We start from the raw sequence: 21,838 nt of genomic DNA on the forward strand, positions 1-21,838 counted from the left end.
ATGTTTGAACTTAATTATTAAAATGGTAAAATCATACATTAGTGGCAACACTATCGCAGACGTTGGTATTAACAGTTATCCGTTCGGTTATATCGGGAATCGATGCTTTTTTGTAACGCATCCACACTGCTGGAGGTTATTCCGGTTGGTTAACGGTAATGAAAATAAGAATTAAGGATATAGGGAGATGATCGCTTATAAGGCGACGTTGCGGCGCCATACGCGGGTCTACCCGTAGCGAAGGGACAACACTGACCTTCTTTCATCTACAGAAAAATAACTAGGTCTAAATTAAGCCAATTGATCGTTGAGGGGTGGAATCGACGTGTCGTCCATATCGAACGAATATCACGTCGCGGATGTTCATCCACCCCTTTCGAGTATCCGGCTTGCCTATCCGCCTCTTTCTTTTCTTACGCTTTTCTTTCAAAAGCCTTTCAATTGAGTCTAATGAACCCCTATTATTAGGAACTGCAAATTACTGCCAGACATCTATCTATAGATTTGCTAGTCAAATTTTCATACGATTTCATCTTTTCCTTTTTTCTTCCCCTTATTCGTGTCAACATCAGTTTCGAACCAAGTTAATATTTCAAACTAATCACAAATTTAATATATATATGTAATCCCAAGTGATCGTTATCTACACACAAGCGAACAAACGTAGAGTCGCGCGAGAGTAACGCGCAGTGTCTTTTGTTTCACACGATACGTATGAAGAGCAAAAAATGCAAACGATTCGCATTCGCAAAACTCCATAAAAAAACGAATAAATAAGCAGCTATACAGTTTGCTATTTTACTTTAGACTTTTATAATACAATATAAATAACCTCAGTTATCAGTAAGAGTCTACTACAAACGTCCAGCGTCGAGCAATTTCTAGCGCAGATGAATTCAATGTATGGTGAATTCGTCTAAAATTTTATACATAAACGGCATCTAATGGTACGAAAACAAATCCTTATAGCAATCCTTATAGCATCGTTATACCAGGGGTGATTTATAATTGAAGTTTTTCCACATTTTTAACATTGTAATACTGCTTGTAATGCCCTTCACATAAGTGTTGTACTGTGTAAACGATTCGTAATATAATGCACGCTATTACACAGTATAGTTACTTTAAACGTTTGCATTAAGATGTAAGAGTAAGTTCATTGACAAACAAAAACTGATACAACTCTAATGTAGTTAGTTATTTAGATAAAAATAAAAAAAGGACATAAAGACGATATGACACTGTTATTTCCGTATTGGAAGGATCTCTGAAAATTTTATTGAAAATATATTTTTTTAGTATTCGTTTCGCTCAAACGTTTCATCCAAACAACGATTTTAAGAAATCTGTCCTATTCGTTACAAGCTCGTATTCTTTCTTGCCCTTGATTTCGGCATCCGTATCTCTCTGTTTTATCACAGGTGGTATAAAAGTGTTAGTTCCATCTTGTTGTTTAGAATGCAATTTTCTACTTTTGTCAATGTTTTGAGAATAGTAGTCGGTCTCTCGTTTAGCCTGGGCAATTTCAGTCTGTAACTTTTGCTTACGTACTGCTCGTTCATAAGCTAGACGTTCGCTCAAATGAATCCACTTGAATCTAGTCAAAGCCAATAGAAGTCAAAGGGTACTAATGTTGCCTACAGCAAATTTGATAATAACAATTTAAAAATATATAATTATTATGTTATTCGTTACCGTGGAAGGTACTTTATGTTCCAAATAACATCGTAAAATTTGCTCTTCTTTCTAGTGGAGATTTGTTTATTGTTCAACGTCGATGCAACATATTTTGCTACTCTTTTGCTTTCAAACTCGACCCAGCCTTCTGTAAAGGACTTTGCGCAAATCTTCTTCCGCTTCTTTGTTTTGTCATTCTGATCCTGACCTGTATCAAGGTACGAATCATACTAATCAAACTAATAGAAATCAAAGCTGATAGTCGTGAAGGCTACACAAGGCGCCATACAACAAAAAAGGATACAACAATGCTTCGTGGAACACAACTAACCATTATTTGCTAATTGTAAATATATTCTTCCCGTTCTCCCATATACTGAAAGTAATTCGCGAATTTTCGCGATATTCATGTATTTTGGTATACTAGACAAATATACAATTCCACGCTTTCGTTTTTTCGTCTTCGATATATCATCATCTTTCACAATTTCCGCGTTTTCAATCTTCTCCATTTGTCGAATTAGTTTATTAGAAATCACCACGTGTTCGTTTCTACACACTTTATTTTTAACTCTTGATGAGAGATGAATGAAACCTATATATCTACATACATATCACTATACACGTACAACTTCAACTCGACTCTCTACAAACAACAAATTGTACGATTTGTATTTACTTTGAGTAGGTAATCGTCGGTGATTCATCAAATGAGTACCTACAAATTTAGTAGATCCGTAGAACCGTCTGAAATACGTCTCTCCTACGTATCTCGATTATTGCTAGAAGACAGTCTTTCTATAACTGATAACTCTACACTGATGAATCCGAATTTAATTTCCAGTTCCTGCTCGGTTCTTTAGTAGTTATTTACCAAAGTTACTATAATTAAACAAAGCCTAAATCTGTATCATCTGTGTTGCGTCATCTTTTGGAAAAGTCCACAAATTGGTCGCGCATCGTTGCCGGCAGTGAACTAAATCAATTAACGGTGGCCAGACGACGCCATCTCGTCGAACAGAGCTGAAACCGGCGATCAAACAAGTTTGCATCATCTCTTAGAAGAAAGATGGCGCCCCGAGTATGTCAGAATTTTATGTTGTCGTCGATAACGACGAGCGACCAGTTTGAGCACCTTCTGAAGAAATACTGGCGCCACCAGTAATAAAATCATTTTTTTGCACAAGGTAGTGTGACGCTTAATCGCGCTTCTTCTGACTAATCCGTGCGTGTGAGTTCTCGCACGACGCACCTATGTATATGCCTTCTATGCTAATCTCCTTCCTATACTAACATATTATACAATACATATACACGCATACGTGTATTTGCGCACGTGTGTGTGTGTGTGTGTGTGTGTAACAAAGATTAGAGATTATTAGAAGATTAATAAAATTTAACATCACATCTTTATCCGCAATTGAATACGGCGTGTTCAACATGCTATGATATTATTGGTTTGCTCTTGTTGTTGCGCAACAAGGATCGCGCAGCGTCTCAGTGTGTGCAGAAAGGTGTAAGTGCATTTGTAACATCATGGATATTTGGAAAAGGTTTCATTTTTCCCGCTAGTTGTGTCACTTTCATAAAAGTCCGGCGGAGATAAACGTTTATATGAATAATTTCCCTTTAAAGTAACTTAATAATAACGAAACAAGGAATGACCAGAAACTTTTAAGGAACGTTACTTGGCCGAATCAAACAAAATGGCGGCTATCCTCATCTTGGCGGTACTGTTTACTTGACCGTGAACGTTATGCTTTTTACAAAGTGTGATACTAAAGACGGTGTGTTATTTGATTTTTTTACTACCGATTAATAGCAATTCGATTGGAGAGTGTTAAAGAAACGTCGCGTACAACATTTTCAAAGTTTCTAAATTGTACATTCTTTATCTGTACACAGATAATAACGTGACAATCGTGAACGACACGGTACACTCCGTATCGCGCTGTTTCTCCTTCTAAGCTTTATTGCTTCTCGTATTTAGTTTCTCGTGTTTAGCGTGCTTTCATCTCTCGATAGAATCTTTCAAATGTACCATTTGTTTCGATGCTTTGTCTGATACGAAAAATCGGAAGTAAGCACAAGCGAAACTTCATTCCCACGTATAGAACACCAGGAACGTGGCTAAACTCTTCTCGGAATTCTTCTTTATTAATTCTGCCAGTTTAAATGCTCGTTCAAATGTTACTACCCTTTTACAAGACCGTTCACAATCTTTCTCTCTCTTGGTTACCATTTATTCACGGGATGGGTACGATACGGCTCTTTTTTCACTGAACGGTCTCATTAAATTCACACTGTGAATACCGCAACGTTTGTACGTACTAAATTAGAAAAACAAAACATGTCCAGTTCGTACATTATCGAGCCACAAGAGAGTGGTTCAGAGAAAAAGGATGATACATTGATTATTATTGTCAACGATGATGGTACAATATCGGTTGATCAGGAAACTTTGCAAAGTTTAATCAGTAAGCGATATTTGGTGGACAATTAATATTATCGATGTTATCAGACATACCAGATATTTAGCGATACTGATCTATTTCAGTGAATCAGTCCAATGCAAATGTCAGCGTTGTTAGAGTAGGGCAAGCAGAAACTGATGGCGAAAATGGAGATATTACGCTAACCGTCGATCCTCCGGCTTACGCGACTACTGCAATAAATTCTGGAGCTACCTCGACCGACACCAATAGTTTGGTCGACCCTTTCCTAGAAATGGATCCGGAACAGTTGGAGCGGTTGGAGACAGCTTTGCAAAGTGAAGAAGCAAAACAGATTCTTGGAGAGAATGTTACGGCGATGCTCGGTACTCCTACTCTTTTATCGCACGTCGACATAGAGATTACAATCTAACAGATTCGAACAGTAATTTATTCATTTTCTTCGCAGATATGTTAACCGTAGAGGAACAACAAAACTCTATAAGGTATAGCGTAAAATTGGATCATTGTTACACAAGCAGATTGTCACCTTCCGATCCAAAACCAAAGGATCCATTGCCTGTTATCGATTCACCTACTTCTGACGATGGTTCTGGACAATGCGCGCGTCAATATTCACCTTCTCCCGGAACATCGAAAACATCATCACCTGTGACCGATGTCGAGAGTACAACCGGAATGAGAGTTCAGCCTAAGGGTATTGCAAAAACTGTAAGATATTTCATTTACGTTTTAACGAGAAGATGAAAACTGAACGAGTTCATCGTTACGATGTGGTTATCCTTTTTAGGGAAAGCCGGTGGGCCGACCAAGAAAAAATATTTCCGCGACTTCCGTTTCCGCTTGCAATACTAATTCAAGATCGTCCGTCGGTGCGGCAAATACGCCCAAGTCTGTTGGGCATCCGATGTCGAGAAATTTGACTGCCGGTGTAATGCAACAGAGCATCGTCGGAAAACGTAATCGTCGCATGTTTTTTATCGTCGTCGTCGTCGTCGTCGTCGTCGTCGTCTAATCGTGCTCTAGTCTATAATCGTAACGATAATTATACTTTTCTTTTCCTTTGTTTCTTTCCTTCGATTAGACCCTCAAAGAGGATTATTGGAAGGGAGACCTAACGACGAGGATGAGGACGAGTTAACATCGTCCACTGAATCGTCAGATTCAGAACCACCATCTGACAATGATTCAGATTTTGGTCCACGAGGGCCTAGGAGAGGTGGTATAAGAGCTAGAGGTGGCAGAAAAGGCCTTACCACCAGAGGAGGAAGCATGGCAGCCACTCGTAGGAGGGGTCCTAATAAACAAATGGATATGGAACAAGTTCGTCGATTAGATATGGAAATGGCGGCTGCTGTGAATGCTATGAAGAGTCCAGAAAAAGACGAGAAATCGGGTATGAAAACAATAAATTTACGATAACTTATTATCACGATGGACAGAGATTATTACTTACTTTCACGCGCCTTCATTTCTATTTAGGTGGATTTCATCTCGTTAAAGGTAGAAGACAGTTTAAAACTACTATCGGACGGAAAAAAGAGGAGTCGCAACGCATCGAGTCATCTTTAATTACGAGTGAGGATATGTCGACAAATTTTGATAAACCTTTGCAAACGACGAATCAAGTCAAAGCAAATTTGATCAACGCTAATATGATTAAAGGCGATATGATTCTTACGAAACCCGGGCAAGGAAGGTCTAATCAAAAAGTTACCTTTGTACAGAAACAAGTGCTTATGAAACCAAATGATCTTAAAAACGTCGACGTGAAGAAACAAATGATCCTTCCAAAGGGGAAATTCTTTAATCAAACCGGAACTAAGTTTTTTACAACTAAAGACGGCAAACTGATTCAAATTCCTCTCGCTACGAGAACTATTACGTCAAACGTATCGGTCGCACAGATGAAAGGAACCATGTCGCAAGTATCAACGCAGCAGCCTGCTGTGTCGTCTGTGATACAGAGTCAAACATTAAACGTGCAACAGCAACAGCAACAACAACAACAACAACAACAACAACAACAACAACAACAACAACCTCAACAATCGGCAAAAGTAACGTCACCCGCCGCTGCCATTCCGAAAGTAAAATCTTGCGATCTGAAAAAAGAGAAAAAAAAACAGGCTGCTGACGGTTTAGAAACAATTACGAAAATAGAAATCGATTCCGGTAAAGTAGCAGAGAACAGCAAGCTTTTCGATGGTTAATTAGCATATCTTGTTTGCCTCGTCATATCTTATTAATTATTTTCAAGTTAAATATGTTGATTTTATTTTTTTAGGCACAAAGAAGCATCTCAGGAAAGAAAACCGAAAATCGCCGGCATACATGGTAGATAGTTTAGGTCCCGCCCTTTTTTCAACACCAGATATTATTCGACGTGTCGTTGGCTCGAATGGGGATTCAAAAATTCAAGAAAATATTGTAACATCTGCCATTTCTACGACACCATCCGCAGTCGCTGCCTCTTCTGCAACTGGAACTCCTGCGCAAACGACGCATTCGTCGTCACTATCTACATCGATATCAACCACTTCCGGAGCATTGAATCGTTCAGGTTACTACATTTGCATGGATATACTCGAGAGTTATTACGCGTTCGTACTTATTGTTCATAATTTATGGTTAAAGATATCATTTCTACAACCTCGGATCGAATTGTACACGCAGAAGCTCCTGTCGCTACAGAGAAACGAGATAATGGTAATTCTATGGTGCAGAACCACGATGTGGAATCTAAATCGGGTGTAAAATTCAATACATCAGAGGAGTTACAACCGGCTTTGGATTCAAGTAACAACGGTTCAAGTAGCGACGGTACTGATTTCTTCTTTTTATTAAATTCTTACGTACATTCTAGGTGGTATAGAAGGCGAGGAACATTTACTGGCGACGTTAGAAATGGAGGCCAATAAACACGAAGAGGAATTACTTGCCGAGGCTTTGTTGTTACAAGAAGAACTCGGTGTTGACCTGACCGAACATGTATTATAAATTTTCGCTTTCCAATTCTTACTTTCTTAGAGTATACTATTCGCTTATACCTCCTTTTTTTTTCTTTCTTTTTTTAATATCGTAACATTCCGCACAGGCTGCACTTGTCGAACAGGGAGGAGGAGTAGCGCACGAAGCGTTAACCCCAAGTAATGTGCTTAGTCCTTCTTTAATCACGTCTGAACAAGAAAGCGCTAAATCATCATTGGACGCCTCTGCGGCAATAGTTGTAACGACTACTCTGTCGAGTACGACAACGGTCATTGCGTCTACTAGTACGACTACAAATGCCACCAAAGAGACGGGGAAAAAATCTGCGAAAGACGATAAGGAACCCATTCAAATAATTCGTGGTGGTCGTGTAATAACACTACCTCCTATCGAAGCACCAGCTACCAGAAGTAAACGATTACAAGTCAAGAATGAAGTTGTACAGAAACCACTTGAGTCCGGTAAACGTGTACAGAAACTCGGGTACGTAATTCGATAATTAGAATAGAATAATAAATATAGAAAACACATCGTGGATGCGTATTACTTTTGGTACAATTCTCGCGGAAATTACATCCGGTACGATTTTTATCAACAGTTATAGTGTACAGAAGATGCAACAAAGACCGCCACAGTCTATCAAACACGAGGTCTACGCGAATATAGATCGAGCTGGATCAAACGGAAATAATATTCGTGTTCGGGAAGGAGGAGGAGAAGAAGAACAGGAAGCAGAAGAGGAAGAGGAAGAAGAAGAAGAAGAAGAAGAAGACGGCGGCGCCGGCGGTGGCGGCGGCGGCGATGACGATGACGACGACGACGACGACGAAGAAGATATGCGAGAGGAAGCTGCGGAAGGGGATGAGGAAGGGGGGCTACAAGAAAAAGATAGAAGGCCGATTGGGAGGGAGGAGGAAGAGGAGGAGCAGCAGGAAGAGGAGGAGGAGGAGGAGGAGGAGGAAGAGGAAGATAATTCCGATTCTGAAGACGATCCTGACAGGCTTTGGTGTATTTGCAAGCGACCGCATAATAACCGTTTCATGATTTGTTGTGACGTATGCGAAGATTGGTTTCATGGAAAATGCGTGCATGTCAGCAAAGCAATGGGTAAGCGGGACTGAGTGAACTACAATGAGGTACAACAGCTATCTATGTATAATTTGATATGTTGCTTTATCGTTCTTGCGTCTAGGACAACAAATGGAGGAGAAAGGAATAGAGTGGGTTTGTCCAAACTGTGCCAAGAAAAAAGACGAAGAGGTAAAAGCGAAGTTAAACATGCAGACCGCATCTGGTATAAAGCAGCGAATTCAATCCGATATTCAACCTGATAATTCGAAAAGTCTTATTTCCATCAATCAAACTTCATTTGGTGGTGAAACGTCGCCTTTGATACATTCTGACTGTGACTATGGCAGCGTCCAATATTCTACCGGTATGCAATGTGTCGTTTGTAAAAAAGAGGCCAGAAACTCAAGCATTTATTGTTCGGATGCGTGTATACTCGCACACGCCCAAGAAACATTGACCAAGGACAAACCGATACCAGGGTCAACAGTCAGTCCGAAGGGTGCAAGGCCGTCACCATTCGATCACGCTTCAAAGATCAAGTCCGATGCTAGAGTAATCGTTTTTGAACGAAAGACGGGAAGAGTATTAACAGGTAAATTCTATGCATTTTTAACACTTCCTCTGCGGATGATGTCACGCGAGAACAGCAGGCACCCTTTCATTTCACCCGGATAAACGATACAATTGACTGTAGTGCGTTCTCGGTCAATAGTGGTCATTTCGAATTGCGCGCATAGCTGGATATTTTTCGACAATTTGTTAGGACTGGAAACGCGCATCTGCAACTAAGCACATGTTATCTCCAAATTGGGTAATATTTCTGATGAGAAATATTCGTTTCGCAGAATATTACGTTAACGACATCGAGCTACTTTATTAGATCCTCATTTATTATCATAATGTATGTTTTCAAGGCTCTGACGCACCAACAAGATCAAATTTGCGTGCATGGTTAAAGGAACATCCTACGTTCGAAGTGATTGGGGCAAATAATCTCGGTGCGTTGCAATTAGGGAAAACGATTACCACTATCCAATCGCAAGTATCTGGTAAAGCAGTAAGTATATAAGCAGCCCTCCCTTCGATCATACGTGGTTCGTGTTTCTTTAAACATTTTCAACTGTACTTCAAGGGAAAATCTACGTTACTATCATCACCTGGAAAAGGACAGAATCTCCCGAAGGTGACGTATGCAAAAATACCAGGTTCTAAACAAGTGATTTTAACGGCGGGAAATAAAAAGATCACAGTAATCTCTAGCGGACAGCAACAGCAGCAACAGCATCAGCATCAGCATCAGCAACAGCAACAGCAACTACAACTACAACTACAGCAACAACAACAACAACAAGAACAACAGAATCAGGTGTCAAGCGCAAAGTCAATACAAATCAAGCAAACACTATTGTCGCATTCAACAAACAAGAGTCCTTTACTATTGAAAAATACAACGGCGAAATTGATCGCTCAGCCGCAATCGAGACAACTGGTGGGCGCAGTGTCGCCGAAGCAAATGTCAAATGTAAAGAAACAAGAGTTGAAACAGGTAGCAGGCTTGCAATCGAAACAGCAACAGATCAAGCCAAGTCCACCGAAGAAGCCCGAGACCGAACCGATAAGGTTAAACATACGGAAAACATTGGCAGAATTGTTGTCTAGCCGTATAAAAGAAACCGAGGATTTAAAGCTTACCGATGAGGAAATAGCCGATCTAGCCTACAACATCGAATTGGAGTTGTATAAATATTTCAAGGACACCGGTGCAAAGTACAAAGCCAAGTATAGAAGCCTCGTATTTAACATAAAAGACACGAAGAACTTGACGTTGTTTAGAAAAATAGCCGACAGATCACTGACTCCGGATGCGGTTGTAAGACTAAGTCCTGATGAAATGGCTAGCCAAGAATTAGCCGAATGGCGTGAAAAAGAAACGAAGCATCAGTTAGAAATGATCAAGAAGAACGAGTTAGATTTAATGGCTCAGGCTAAATCCATCGTTGTTAAGACGCACAAAGGTGAACAAATAATCGAGAACGACGGTGGAATTGACCGCGTTGACCCGAAAACTCCCGTTCAGGATATCGTTACCGCGCTGAACAGTGCCGACAGTATAACATCGACCGTGGACGATACGGAGAAAGATTCGGAGAGGACGAATGGCGACGAAAGGTTGAAAGCCAAGGAGGATGCGAAAAGATCGAGAAGTTTCGATTCGGATAAGAGAAGGAAGGAAAAAGAGAAGGACAAAGACAGAGGTAGGGAGAAAGAGAAAGAAAGAGAGAAAGAAAGGGGGCGAGAGAAAGATGGTAGACCGCGTTCGAAGAACGGGACAAGCGACAGGCGTGGCAGAAGCACCAGTAGGAGTAGGCACAAGCACGGTAGGGACGACAGGGAACGCAGTAAAACCAGAGAAAAGAGCAGAGAAAGAAAGTGTCGCGATAAGGAGAGCAAGTGTGAAAGAGAGAAAGATCGTGAGAAAGAAAAGGAACGTGACCGGGAGAAAGATCGAGAACGATCTAGAGCCGGTGGGAATGAAAGGGATAAATCAAAGAGCCGTGAAAGTAGAAGCAGCAGAGAGAAGATCAAGCAAAAGGAGAGAGAGAGGGAACGCGAACGGCACAAGAATAACGAAAACGCTTTTACCGGCGCGAGGAATCGTAACAGCGGGGGCTTCGCTCACGGCGAATCGAAGGATCTTGTTGATAATAGAAGGGAGGAGGAGAGAAAGAGAGAAATGGAAAAGAAAGAAGAACCGCCGGGTTCGACAGTGACGGGAACACCGACAGAGAAGTCGATCGAGGATCGATTATGGCGTCACATCGAGGACGAGGCGACTACCAACACCATCGATGGAAATGACTCTGACGTGTCGGACAGGGAACCCTCTTCGACAGTAACGATTAAAACGCCGGACATCAACGACGACGTTGACAGGGAAAGAGACCAAGAACCAACGGCCGTTGAAAACGAGACACCGAAAGGAGGATGGCAAACTGTCTGGAGAGGTTTCGTTAACATGGTAGACGTCGCAAAGTTCTTCATCACCGCGCAAGAAGTCAGTGGTCACGCGAGAGATCTGATGGAAGATTTGCCAGACACGGTTGACGTTGTAGGCAGAATAAGCCACGAGACTGTTTGGGATTACATTTCGAAGATGAAGAAGACCGGTTCGAAAGAGATACTGGTAATTCGGCTTACCGCGGCTAATGACGAAGAGAAGATCCCGTATATAACTCTGTACAGTTACTTGAATAGTAGAAGCCGACTTGGAGTCGTTGGAAATGTCTCGAAAAACATAAAGGACTTTTATATAATGCCATTTTCAAGTCAAAGCACAATACCTCAGGTTTTATTACCTTTGAATAGCCCCGGTTTCGAAGAACACAGACCGCATCTTCTTTTAGGAATTATCGTTCGTAACAAGAGGAAGCGGCTTGCCGGTGTAACTTCTTCGAGTGTGTCGATGAAATTGTCGAAAAAGGATGTCGATCGAAGTTACACGCCACCGTTGGTAGGTGGTTCGAAAGATAAACCTACCGGTGTCAATACGATCGCAGCTGGTACGGTCAGTTCAACGGCAACGCCAACGAGCATCACGGCCGCCTCCATGTCTCCCTCGGCAACCGCAACAAGTACATATCACAAAATAACCGTAAGCGGAGGTACGATCGAATCGACGAAAGAAAAACATTCGATCACCCAAACGGCTCTTGATAGTTTGAACAGGGCGCATATAGGAATGTCGAGGGGTACGCTACTCGATACCGCGACCATATGTAAAATAGTTCCCGAATTATCCTCGAAGATCGACCTTACCTCTTCGCCTGGTAAAATAGCCCTCGACGATGACGGCGACGAGCCTTACAGTCCCGGCCAGATGGACGAAGAAGAGATCGACATGGATTTACGAACATCCTCGTCCTCGACTTTGGCACCGACACCAACGATACCCTCGTTATCGGACTCGGTGGGTGTCGATACTTGCCACACGATCGATGCCGGTATCATTTCCTCCAATAAAAATTCCAACGAGCTCCAACGAAAAATGGAAGAGTTGAATAGACAAATCGAAGAACAGAAGCAACAAATACAGAGTATAAGCTCCTCGTTTCTTGGTGAATCAACGCCTACTTTGCCGGTGAGAATTTTTAAACAACAATTTTTATCTTTTATACAATCGAATGTTATTGTTTTTCCTTTTGTCCTGTTGTAAATAAAATTGTTTTCGATCTATCCCACCTAGTGGTATCCTCCGCTTCCTATCTCTCATCGAGCTGCTTTTGAATTCTTACTTTTTGCGTTTCTTCTCCAGGGTAACGTTTATTTTAATTATCTCTCTCTCTCTCTCTCTCTCTCTCTCTCTCTCTCTCTCTCTCTCTCTCTCTCTCTCTCTCTCACTCTCACTTTCACTCTCACTCCTACTCTCACTCTCACTCTCACACTCACTCTCACTCACTCTCTTTCCCTTTCGAGCGACGAGCGAACGCCGTGCCTATCCACATGCACACACGCATCCACATGGACATAAGTTTCTTAATAAATTTTATCTTTGAAATTTTGAATATCTAAGCTGTCCATCTTGATACGGTACAAACGCAAGTATCGTATAAATTTTTTTATTTTTTATGGTAATCGTTATTTGTCATAGCGAAAAATATATAAAAAAACTATTTTTTGCTGAAATGAAAAGTAGAAATCTATTCCTCTTTAATTCGTACCTTTCAGTTATGTTTTATTTATTTATTTATTTTCAACGGCTATCTTGCCTAATCGTTTGATTCAGAGATATAAGAGAATGTGATTGGAAAAGGGGAAAGAGGAAGAGACGAATTTGAATTCTATTTTAATTGTCTTAAACAAATCGATCCATTCGTACGTGGATACCACGATTATCGAAAGAATTAAATCGAATAAGATTGAGAGAAAAGTGAGAAAATAAAGTGGTTGACCATGAAATTATCTCTATTCTTATTGATTTCAGGGTTTAGGGCTGGACCCACCGGTCAGTGACGAATGCGAGGAAGCTTATAGTCCTTCGGATTCAAGATCGTTTACACCACCACCACCTCCGGGTATTTCAAAGTTTACACAACCAATCCTTGAGAAAGTGTCAAATATAACGATACCGCCAAATTTGCAAGAGATTTTAGCTAACGTCAAACGGCAAGAGAGCTCGAAGGTAGATCCATATCTACCATCTAAGCCGAGCGCTACCTTCTTAACTACTACCAACTCATCGATTTACCAAAATTCAGAAAAATATTCCTCACCGCCGTCCGTGAAACTATCTGTAAGCGGATCAAGCAAACCGAATTCAGAGAAATGTTCGCACGAACTGTCAACCAATCATCAAGAATCTGTTTCAAAGGAAAAAGAAAATAAGAGCACTTTAAGTACATTAAGCGATTTGGATTTGATCAGAAAAGCAGAAGAAGAGTTGGCTGCCGTCGCAGCTGCATCAGCCGCCGCGGCAGCAGCAGCAGCAGCAGCAGCAGCAGCAGCAACAACAACAACAACAACAACAACAACAACAACAACAGCAGCAGCAGCAGCAGCAGCAACAACAGCGGCAGCAGTAGCGACAGCAGTAACAACAACAACAACAACACCACCAACAATAGCAGGAACCGTAACGAGCGAAAATTCTACCATCCCAAGTCTGTCCACAACTACAGCTCTTCCAACGCTCATGGGAACTTCCTCACCATCGTTAATGCCAGTATCTGGAAATTTCTCAGGTGTAGCGTCAACAACGAATTCTTCTTCTCACGAAGCAACTCCAATCTACAAAAACCATTTTTCAGAACCGTTCAAGCGAAATATTGCCCCTGAACAACCGAAACCACCAGGTCTCGAAGACGAGGATTTTCCCCCGTTCCCCTCCACGCCACCAAGTGTAGAAAATAATGCGTCGAAAACGATACCTTCTCGATCGAAATTCGTCCCTAAGAGTGGAATTGTGTTAAGCGTTAAACGAAAGATTAGCGATGACAGTGTAGCTTCTTGTACTCCGAACAAAGCATCGAGAGTAGTAAAGTCACGATGGGGTCAAGGCCCTTCAGAGTCGGGTGATTAACCGTGCTCGAGTAACCGATCTTTTACGACGACAATTTGAAAGTATCACATATTTCAAGAACCGATCGTCTATTTTGTATTACAAACATTTGCGATGTCATTGGGATAACGAGTGAAATCGAACTTGGAATTAGTTCGGTACAAAAACATTGTTCAATTATTTTTCGAACAGAATTCGATGACTGATGGCAACTAAAAATGAAACAAGATAAAGGAATCATTCATTTCCGCGCGTTCGTTATATTTTCGTACCAAATCAACAATCTTTGGTATATTCCGTTTATCGTTGTTATTCAGTAAGGGTGTCCATTCACTTGTACTCGCGCACATACCGATAAGCACCGACCACTTTGATTCAATTATGTCCATCATGGGTGTTTGTCGGCATTATGAACGATGGCCATTTAGATCAAATGCTCAGGTGAATACACATCTTAAAAGTCGATCCACGGAACGTCGATGTTTACATAATTTTGCGGGCATCTCTTTCTCTCTCTCTCTCTCTCTCTCTCTCTCTCTCTCTCTCTCTCTCTCTTTCTCTATTTCTTTGTCTCCCTCTTCCTCCTTCCCTCCCTGGTCCCGGTCTCTGTACACCGCCCAGTCCTATCCCCAGCACCCTGTACGTTAGTGTACGTATGCATAGTACTAAAAGAAGAGACAACATAAATTTAAAAGGACTTGTATATATCGGAGCGATAAAAATGAAAGCCCGTATTCGCTCGCGTCGAGCCCTTTGCTACTACATGTATATAGTCTTACTGAAAATGCTGTAATATATTGTTTAAATTCTCTGAAAAGATTATGTAACACGATGCATAAGTGTTACGTGCGCTATTCATGTATATATAAGTTAGTTATAAGGATCTACGAATGACCAATGACTTTATTTCTCTGATCAGCACATTTGTACATTTATTTGTGCGATAGTAATTCATAGTCCATGCATCATTCTAAGAGTTCGTGGATACAGCACGATACCTTTAGCTTTGTAATATTTCATTCAGAAAATTAAACGTTCATGCAATGGTGTAATCGTAGATTCTTTGACACGCAAACCGTTAAATCGTTTAACGTATCATAAAATCTACTACGGTAACATAATGTTTTTTCATTCCGAATTTGAGATCAACGAAAGCTAACCAAAATACAGATCTCACTTCTTTCTCTCTCTCTCTCTCCCCCCCCCCCCCCCCCTCTCACTCCGCTCTGTTCCCCCTTTCTTTTTGTTACTCGCCTTGAATTTGTACACACGCGTTACAACAGTATTGCTGCGTTGTATAGTTAACGCATGTCAATACATTACCGGTATTATATCTCCTCGCAATTCAGTTTTAGCTTGCTCGCGCTGTTTCGTTTTTTTCACCAATGATTTCGATTATATATACATATACATATATAAACTATATTAGAGATACGCTTTTAAATAACAGAACAACCCGGTCAAAGATCGAAGACCTCCTCTTAGACGTTACAATGATGACTATACATAAATACAGTTCACCTTTTATAAAGTATTGTCGAAAATATATGATTGAAACGAAGTTAGCATCGATCGATACACAATTGTAGAAACAATGTATGTGTTTGTAACAAAAAATGGAACTAGACGTTTTGATCGAAGGGTAGCCTGGTACAATTTTCACTGTTCGTAGATGAATTTTAATTATCGTTGCACAAATTCACTGTTCTTCTTATACGAACGAAAGAAATCCTTCCTACCGTTCAACCCTATTCGTTTTATATGAAACAATTAACGTTAAGTTTAAGTTTTGTACACACAGTTTTAAATAGTGTGACATAATAACAATTCATTGTATAATGACACTATTATTGTCATCTTAGTGTTATTTTTACTACCATCACCATCATCATCATCATCATCATCATCAACAACAACAACAACAACAACAACGACAACAACAACAACAACAACAACAACAACATTATTATTATCATCGCCGTTACCATGATTCGATGTAATTTTATACGTCAATGCAAAATTGATTCATTTCGATATAAATACAATTATTTGTACGCAAATCTTTTCACCATTCTACAGTCAACTATTATATATAAATTACTTAAATATGGTAAAAGAAAACCGTTCGATATTACGGTCTAATATATGCTTTGAAACGTCAAACGTCGATGGTCGAAGAAAACATGTACCAATGTACCGCCCTCATATCGCAAATTAATTACTTGAAATAGGTTTGAAATTCTTTTTCGTTTTATAATGTTAAAAGCTGCACAAATTTTGCACATTGTTCTTCCGCAGTTGTTCACTTCTACGCAAATACACAAATACAGGTTTCATTTTATTTTATATTTTCGCCAATAAAGCACGACTTTAATTTCAAATTTGTGTATTAGGATACGGATATTCTAATTGGTTATCGCTTACAACCATACAGGTACATTTTAATAATCCTATATAGAATGTCAACTTATAAACTTTAAATATATAAAAAATAAATTTCATTCAATATTTGTATTCGAACTGTGTTTAATTGAATAAAACAATAAGAAGTAAGAAAATAAAAAGAAAAACGTATTACTAGCAAGTTGAATGTATACGTATGTATTGTACATCAAAGACCTTCCCACCTATAATATTAGGTTTTCCGTGATGTCGACACGAATTCGAGTTGGTCGATCGGTAACAGAACGACTACGTGTGTACGTTGCATTGTATAGTCAACGCCACAGAACCTCGTGTCATACCTCGGAACTTTTCTTCTCACTTATCTTTTGGACATGCAATGAACTAAATGAACCTAGAAGAACAACCTCGTATAATTTAGCTCGCGCATTCCAAGCAACTAACTCCTCATGCGCATGCTCTTTCTACGGCACATCTTCCTTTTGCCAGCTACTTCCGGAACGAAGAGTCGTCCATTTTTTCGTACACGCGCAATGGATGAAGAGCCATTTTGTTTGAGGGAGCAACGTGGCAGCCGGCATTCCCGGTATTCTCGTCACAATGAATACGCGTGAGTATTATTTAATGATATTCCGTTTGCGAATTTTCTTCACGGTCGTTCATAGATATGGCTATTCATAGCCATTTATATTTTGGCTATTGTTTTTCTTTGTCCCGAATATTACGTTCGACTACATTCGCTACACTTTCTTCAAACTGCTTGTACCACTAATATTAACTACTTTATGTTTATTGTCGCGTTCTAAATATTCTTATGTATACTTTTCATTAAGTATTGCCAGTATGACTCGATTTAAATTTACGTTCCTCTATTTTATTACAGTTTTAGCGTTATTAATTACTGCTATTACCACGACTATTCATGTCTCAGCCACCGAAATATTACAGTCAACAAATTCCTATTTAACAATGGGGGATAGAGTACATTTAAAAAAGATGCTGGAACCAGGATTAACATCGAACGATGTCGCATTCGTATATTATGCCGTTCATGGATACACATATCTCGGTGAAACTTTATCAAACAAACGGGTGAGAGGCTCAAATATTAACGGAACATAATAGAAAACCGTTTCGTATATAATACGCATAAGACGAGAGAGAGAGAGAGAGAGAGAGAGAGAGAGAGAGAGAGAGAGAGAGAGAGAGAGAGAGAGAGAGAGAGAATTTGGGGAACTCGAATGATGTAAACTTCAAAGTTGTTTTTACAAGATCTATTGTTGAATTCGTGTTTTAAAGCTAGTTTGGAAATGTGACAATCAATATACGTCGAAAGTATGATGAGATATAGCTATAACTGAAATAACAATGATATTCCGATTAGTCTTGCTGATTATGAATTATTTACCCGTGAAAATATTCGGAGAGTCCTTTTCTATTAATATTTTAACAAGGTTCATATGATTTCTAGGATATTTGTGACTTTTTAATAACAGCCGCAAGAGATGACAACAATATTACAATAGAAAAAGCTTTTTACGTTGCATCTATTTGGAGAACCATAGGAAATTGTCAAACTAATCCACCATCCAAAGTTGTACAGGTATACATACATCTCTGAGGGATATAATAAAATACAGATAGTAAATATTTTGAATAATATATATATATATATATATACGTACATGCATATCGCTTAAATTGTGCAAAATGATGTTTGAAAACTTTCGTTCTACTGGATCTTTACACTGGAGAATACTATATTTACTGACTGGGAAACCTAATATATTCCTAATACATGTATCGTTAAAGGTCTTCGATGACAATCTAAAGGGAAATTTTTTATTCTAATAGATGCTTGCTAGTACAATAGAGAAGGAAAATAGCAGTATGATGGAATTATATTATGCAGTAAATGGTTTGAATGCTTTATCAGAAAAATTATCACGCGACAGAGTGGACAAAGTAACAAAGGCAGTACAAAGTGCATTGCGAAAGGACGACAATTTATGGAAGTATGATTTCTTTTACTAACAATTTTTACGTCCAAGACATCCGTGATACTCCGTTGGATGATTTTAATTTTTCTTTCTCTTTGCTTGAACGTTTCACCAACAGTTTGGGTTATATGTTTCACATTGCCTCAGACCTTGGAACCAATGGTGCGTTTGCTTTCGATCGTATCGAAGATGCCATTATTCAAGCTGACGAAGTAGATGGACAATATTTACAGTTCGAAGGTGGCCTCTCTGTAACTAGTGAGTATGAAATTGTGTTGTGCAATTAATCGCATCTTTTCAGAAAATTACCAACAGTTGAATATATGTGTATTCGAAATGTTTAAGGTTTTCTTGTCAATGGTATTTTTAAGCTTTCCAATGCATTGAAAAAGAAACCACCATTGACGTCTCAGCAAGTAGTCAAAGTGGCCAATTATTTTCTATCTCGACGTTCCGTACAAACACCAAGGGGTATTACAAGTTTACTTTCGGCGTTAACGACTCTGGCAAACAACGACTTTGAAAGACCAATCTGCATAACACTGGCCAATGAAGAAATCAGTATTTCTTCTCGACAACCTCTTGTCACAGTAAAAGTTTGCGACATACTAGGTACTCCGTTAACCAATACGTTCAAAGTGACTGCTAATTCAGCGACAAGAGTCGGAGACGATGTTGTTATATTCAGCAAACAAAGTTTGCAGGCCTCGCCAACGGATAAGTGAGCATCAGACTTTGAACAGTTTTAAAGCCCCGATACTTTACCGACACGGTTTAATCTTTCTTTCGATGTCGGTTATACCTTGGGGTAAAGTAAACGCACTCGTTGATACGACCCTTTGATTCGATTAACATTAAGCTTAAAGGATCGGTTCATGTTCAACGAACAAATCAACAATTCTCATATATCTCATCAAAGATCGTGTAGAAAATTTTTAATATTTTTTTATCTATGCCTGTTCTATTTCAGAACATTATTCGCCATGAATTTCATGGAAATGAAACCGGAACGTGGATTTTATAAGATATCGATCACGGCGGGACCGGTAACTAATACCGTCACGGTAAAAGTACTTAGCGAAGTTGTGGTTGATTATATGGAAATTGGTACTGCCGACGCCGATCAAACTACACAGCCGAAGCTTACACGGTAAGTTATTAGTTATAGTTTTTTTATACGTCGATGAGAATACGTTGGAATACGGTTTGACACAGCATGCATTTAACGCCAATTGCAGAGTGCTTTTCCCCGACAAGTGGTCACAAAAAATCGAAGCTGACTCGCAGCAGAAACTAGTTATGCGATTTTTACTTAAAGATGGTGCTAGTAAGAAGCCTATGCGCACACATCAAGCGTTCGTACGACTTTCCTCCGCGTCCAGTTTAAACGACGGTAAAACAGGACGTGAAATAATTTTCGTCGCTGAACCAGACACGTCGCATATTTATAAGTTCGATATGGTAATTGTACCCTTCTCCTTTATTCGTTCATAACAGTTGAATCTGTCGAGATTGTTTGTAACTCTATCTCTTCTTCTTCTTCTTCTTCTTTCTCTTGTAACATCTTAGCCAGTAGGAACTGCAGCAATGAATTTTGATTATCAAAGCGGAGATTATAATTTAGAGCTGATCGTCGGTGACGCCGTGCTGAGTAACCCTTTTCAATGGACGGTGGCAACGGTTAGTTTGAAGTTTCCTGAACCAACATCGACCGAACGAGCGGATAAAAGCGTTTTCTACAAATATAAATCCAATGTTTACACAACCCAGCAGGAAATAAAGGTATGTCATAGAACGTATTTAGTTACCAAAATTATCTTGTCGCTGGATACGGTTGCCAAGGAAAATGTAATTACTCTTCAAACCAATGCTCGTTAGTGATTGTAATCCGTTCAAGATACTGTCACCTCCTTAACATTGGGAAAGAAATATTTTTCACCGTCGCCGTAAAATTTCCTCCTTTTTCTGAATACCATAGTATTTAGAAATATTTCCGCTAGTTTGCGTCTTGACGGACAATTCTTTTTATAAATAAACTTGAAATACCTCCGAAGCGATTATCAGAGCGATGATCAATAAGAAATATTTCAGTAATCGACCTTCGATATTAATGCGTTGCAGCACATGTTTCGTGAACCAGAGAAAAGACCACCCGCCTTTGTTTCAAATCTGTTCACCGGTTTGTGCTTAGCCCCAGTTTTATTACTGCTCATCCTGTGGGCTAAACTGGGAGTGAATATATCAAATTTCCCTTTCTCGGTTAGCGCTGTTACGTTTCATCTTGGCCTAGGAAGTAAGTATTTTATTTTTACTCATTGCCTTACTTATAATCGCGCAACGTTACTCGTGTCCTATTTAATGAACATGCCCGAAACTTGACGAACTATGCCTCTTTTCTTAATTCGTTACTATAACTCGGGCGCAGAAAAAAATAGTGAAATTTTCGCAAATGTAACGAACGACTAGATTACATTTGTAGCCCATTATTCACGACATCGTCAGTAAAAATATCTCAGCTGTTGATCCGCGTTACGGTAAGTTATTTTAATTTTCTGCACCTTTTTCAGGTATATTTGTGCTTTTCGGAATATTCTGGCTGAAACTGAACATGTTTGTGACTCTACGATATCTCCTCGGTTTAGGTGTTGTTACATTCCTCGCAGGCAATAAAATGTTGTCGCGGATAGCACATAAGCATAAGTCACGTTAGTAACTCAACGCATTTATCTACAACAAGGACAGTTTTCTGGGAAATACAAGGAAACTAAGTCACTCTGCAAGAGGAGGAAGAAGCCAAGGAAAGAAGACGCAACACACGTATAACATGCACACGTGGTGTTGCAGCCAGAACGAATAAATCGACGGTAGTGATGAACAGTTTGGTTGCGATCGATATTTTATAATAAATAATGGTTGTCATATTCACAAATCCGATTGTAGTGTAATATTCGATTTAAAATTGAAATACGAGCAATAGCAATACGACTCTATTGTAATAATATGCAAACAAGTCAGTTTTGTGATCGTAACGAAATACAATTGTAGCGTTATTCTTTACGTTAAATCCTTAAAAATTCTATAAGAAATAAGTATGAGTAGACAAGTTCTTTACAGACTGATTTATTTTACCTTTATCTCGATCGAATATTACGTAAAAAGTGCTATTAAAAGTGAAGAGATACACGACT

At 39.6% G+C, this 21,838-nt stretch overlaps 3 protein-coding genes across 3 annotated transcripts; 2 read left to right on the top strand and 1 right to left on the bottom strand.

Annotated features, from left to right (window-relative positions):
- Positions 1–1,320: 1,320 nt before the first annotated feature.
- LOC143424641 (activator of basal transcription 1) lies at positions 1,321–2,214 on the bottom strand. Its single transcript, XM_076896830.1, has 3 exons — positions 2,009–2,214; positions 1,696–1,885; positions 1,321–1,597 (listed from the first exon to the last, which is right to left on the bottom strand). Exons 1-3 carry the CDS (start codon positions 2,187–2,189, stop codon positions 1,321–1,323), a joined length of 648 nt encoding a protein of 215 aa, XP_076752945.1. The 5' UTR covers positions 2,190–2,214.
- A 1,784-nt stretch (positions 2,215–3,998) lies between these two features.
- Pps (protein partner of snf) lies at positions 3,999–14,603 on the top strand. Its single transcript, XM_076897208.1, has 15 exons — positions 3,999–4,154; positions 4,235–4,495; positions 4,579–4,841; positions 4,921–5,089; positions 5,215–5,526; positions 5,613–6,338; positions 6,418–6,693; positions 6,768–6,944; positions 7,006–7,121; positions 7,228–7,604; positions 7,720–8,228; positions 8,314–8,784; positions 9,107–9,249; positions 9,325–12,330; positions 13,174–14,603. The coding sequence occupies exons 1-15, from the start codon at positions 4,028–4,030 to the stop codon at positions 14,266–14,268; spliced, it is 8,028 nt and encodes a 2,675-aa protein (XP_076753323.1). The 5' UTR covers positions 3,999–4,027; the 3' UTR covers positions 14,269–14,603.
- Positions 14,604–17,124: 2,521 nt separating this feature from the next.
- Positions 17,125–21,707, top strand: Ostdelta (oligosaccharide transferase delta subunit). The gene is made up of 11 exons (XM_076897364.1): positions 17,125–17,260; positions 17,534–17,742; positions 18,122–18,253; positions 18,505–18,665; positions 18,769–18,908; positions 18,996–19,371; positions 19,621–19,800; positions 19,889–20,111; positions 20,220–20,432; positions 20,772–20,943; positions 21,218–21,707. The coding sequence occupies exons 1-11, from the start codon at positions 17,251–17,253 to the stop codon at positions 21,358–21,360; spliced, it is 1,959 nt and encodes a 652-aa protein (XP_076753479.1). The 5' UTR covers positions 17,125–17,250; the 3' UTR covers positions 21,361–21,707.
- The last annotated feature ends 131 nt before the right edge of the window (positions 21,708–21,838 follow it).

The sequence above is a fragment of the Xylocopa sonorina genome, chromosome 6, assembly GCF_050948175.1.
Source record: "Xylocopa sonorina isolate GNS202 chromosome 6, iyXylSono1_principal, whole genome shotgun sequence".
Lineage (NCBI taxonomy): Eukaryota > Metazoa > Arthropoda > Insecta > Hymenoptera > Apidae > Xylocopa > Xylocopa sonorina.

Excerpts from the sequence above, each read along its gene's own strand:
- LOC143424641 (XM_076896830.1), bottom strand. The coding sequence starts at position 2,189 with ATGGAGAAGATTGAAAACGCGGAAATTGTGAAAGATGATGATATATCG. Across the intron at positions 1,886-2,008 it reads TTTACAATTAGCAAATAATG|GTCAGGATCAGAATGACAAA; the intron begins GTTAGTTGTGTT and ends ACCTTGATACAG. Across the intron at positions 1,598-1,695 it reads AACATAAAGTACCTTCCACG|ATTCAAGTGGATTCATTTGA; the intron begins GTAACGAATAAC and ends GGCTTTGACTAG.
- Pps (XM_076897208.1), top strand. The coding sequence starts at position 4,028 with ATGTCCAGTTCGTACATTATCGAGCCACAAGAGAGTGGTTCAGAGAAA. Across the intron at positions 5,090-5,214 it reads ACAGAGCATCGTCGGAAAAC|ACCCTCAAAGAGGATTATTG; the intron begins GTAATCGTCGCA and ends TCCTTCGATTAG. Across the intron at positions 7,605-7,719 it reads AAACGTGTACAGAAACTCGG|TTATAGTGTACAGAAGATGC; the intron begins GTACGTAATTCG and ends TTTTATCAACAG.
- Ostdelta (XM_076897364.1), top strand. Across the intron at positions 17,743-18,121 it reads AAACTTTATCAAACAAACGG|GATATTTGTGACTTTTTAAT; the intron begins GTGAGAGGCTCA and ends TATGATTTCTAG. Across the intron at positions 20,944-21,217 it reads GTTTCATCTTGGCCTAGGAA|GTATATTTGTGCTTTTCGGA; the intron begins GTAAGTATTTTA and ends CACCTTTTTCAG.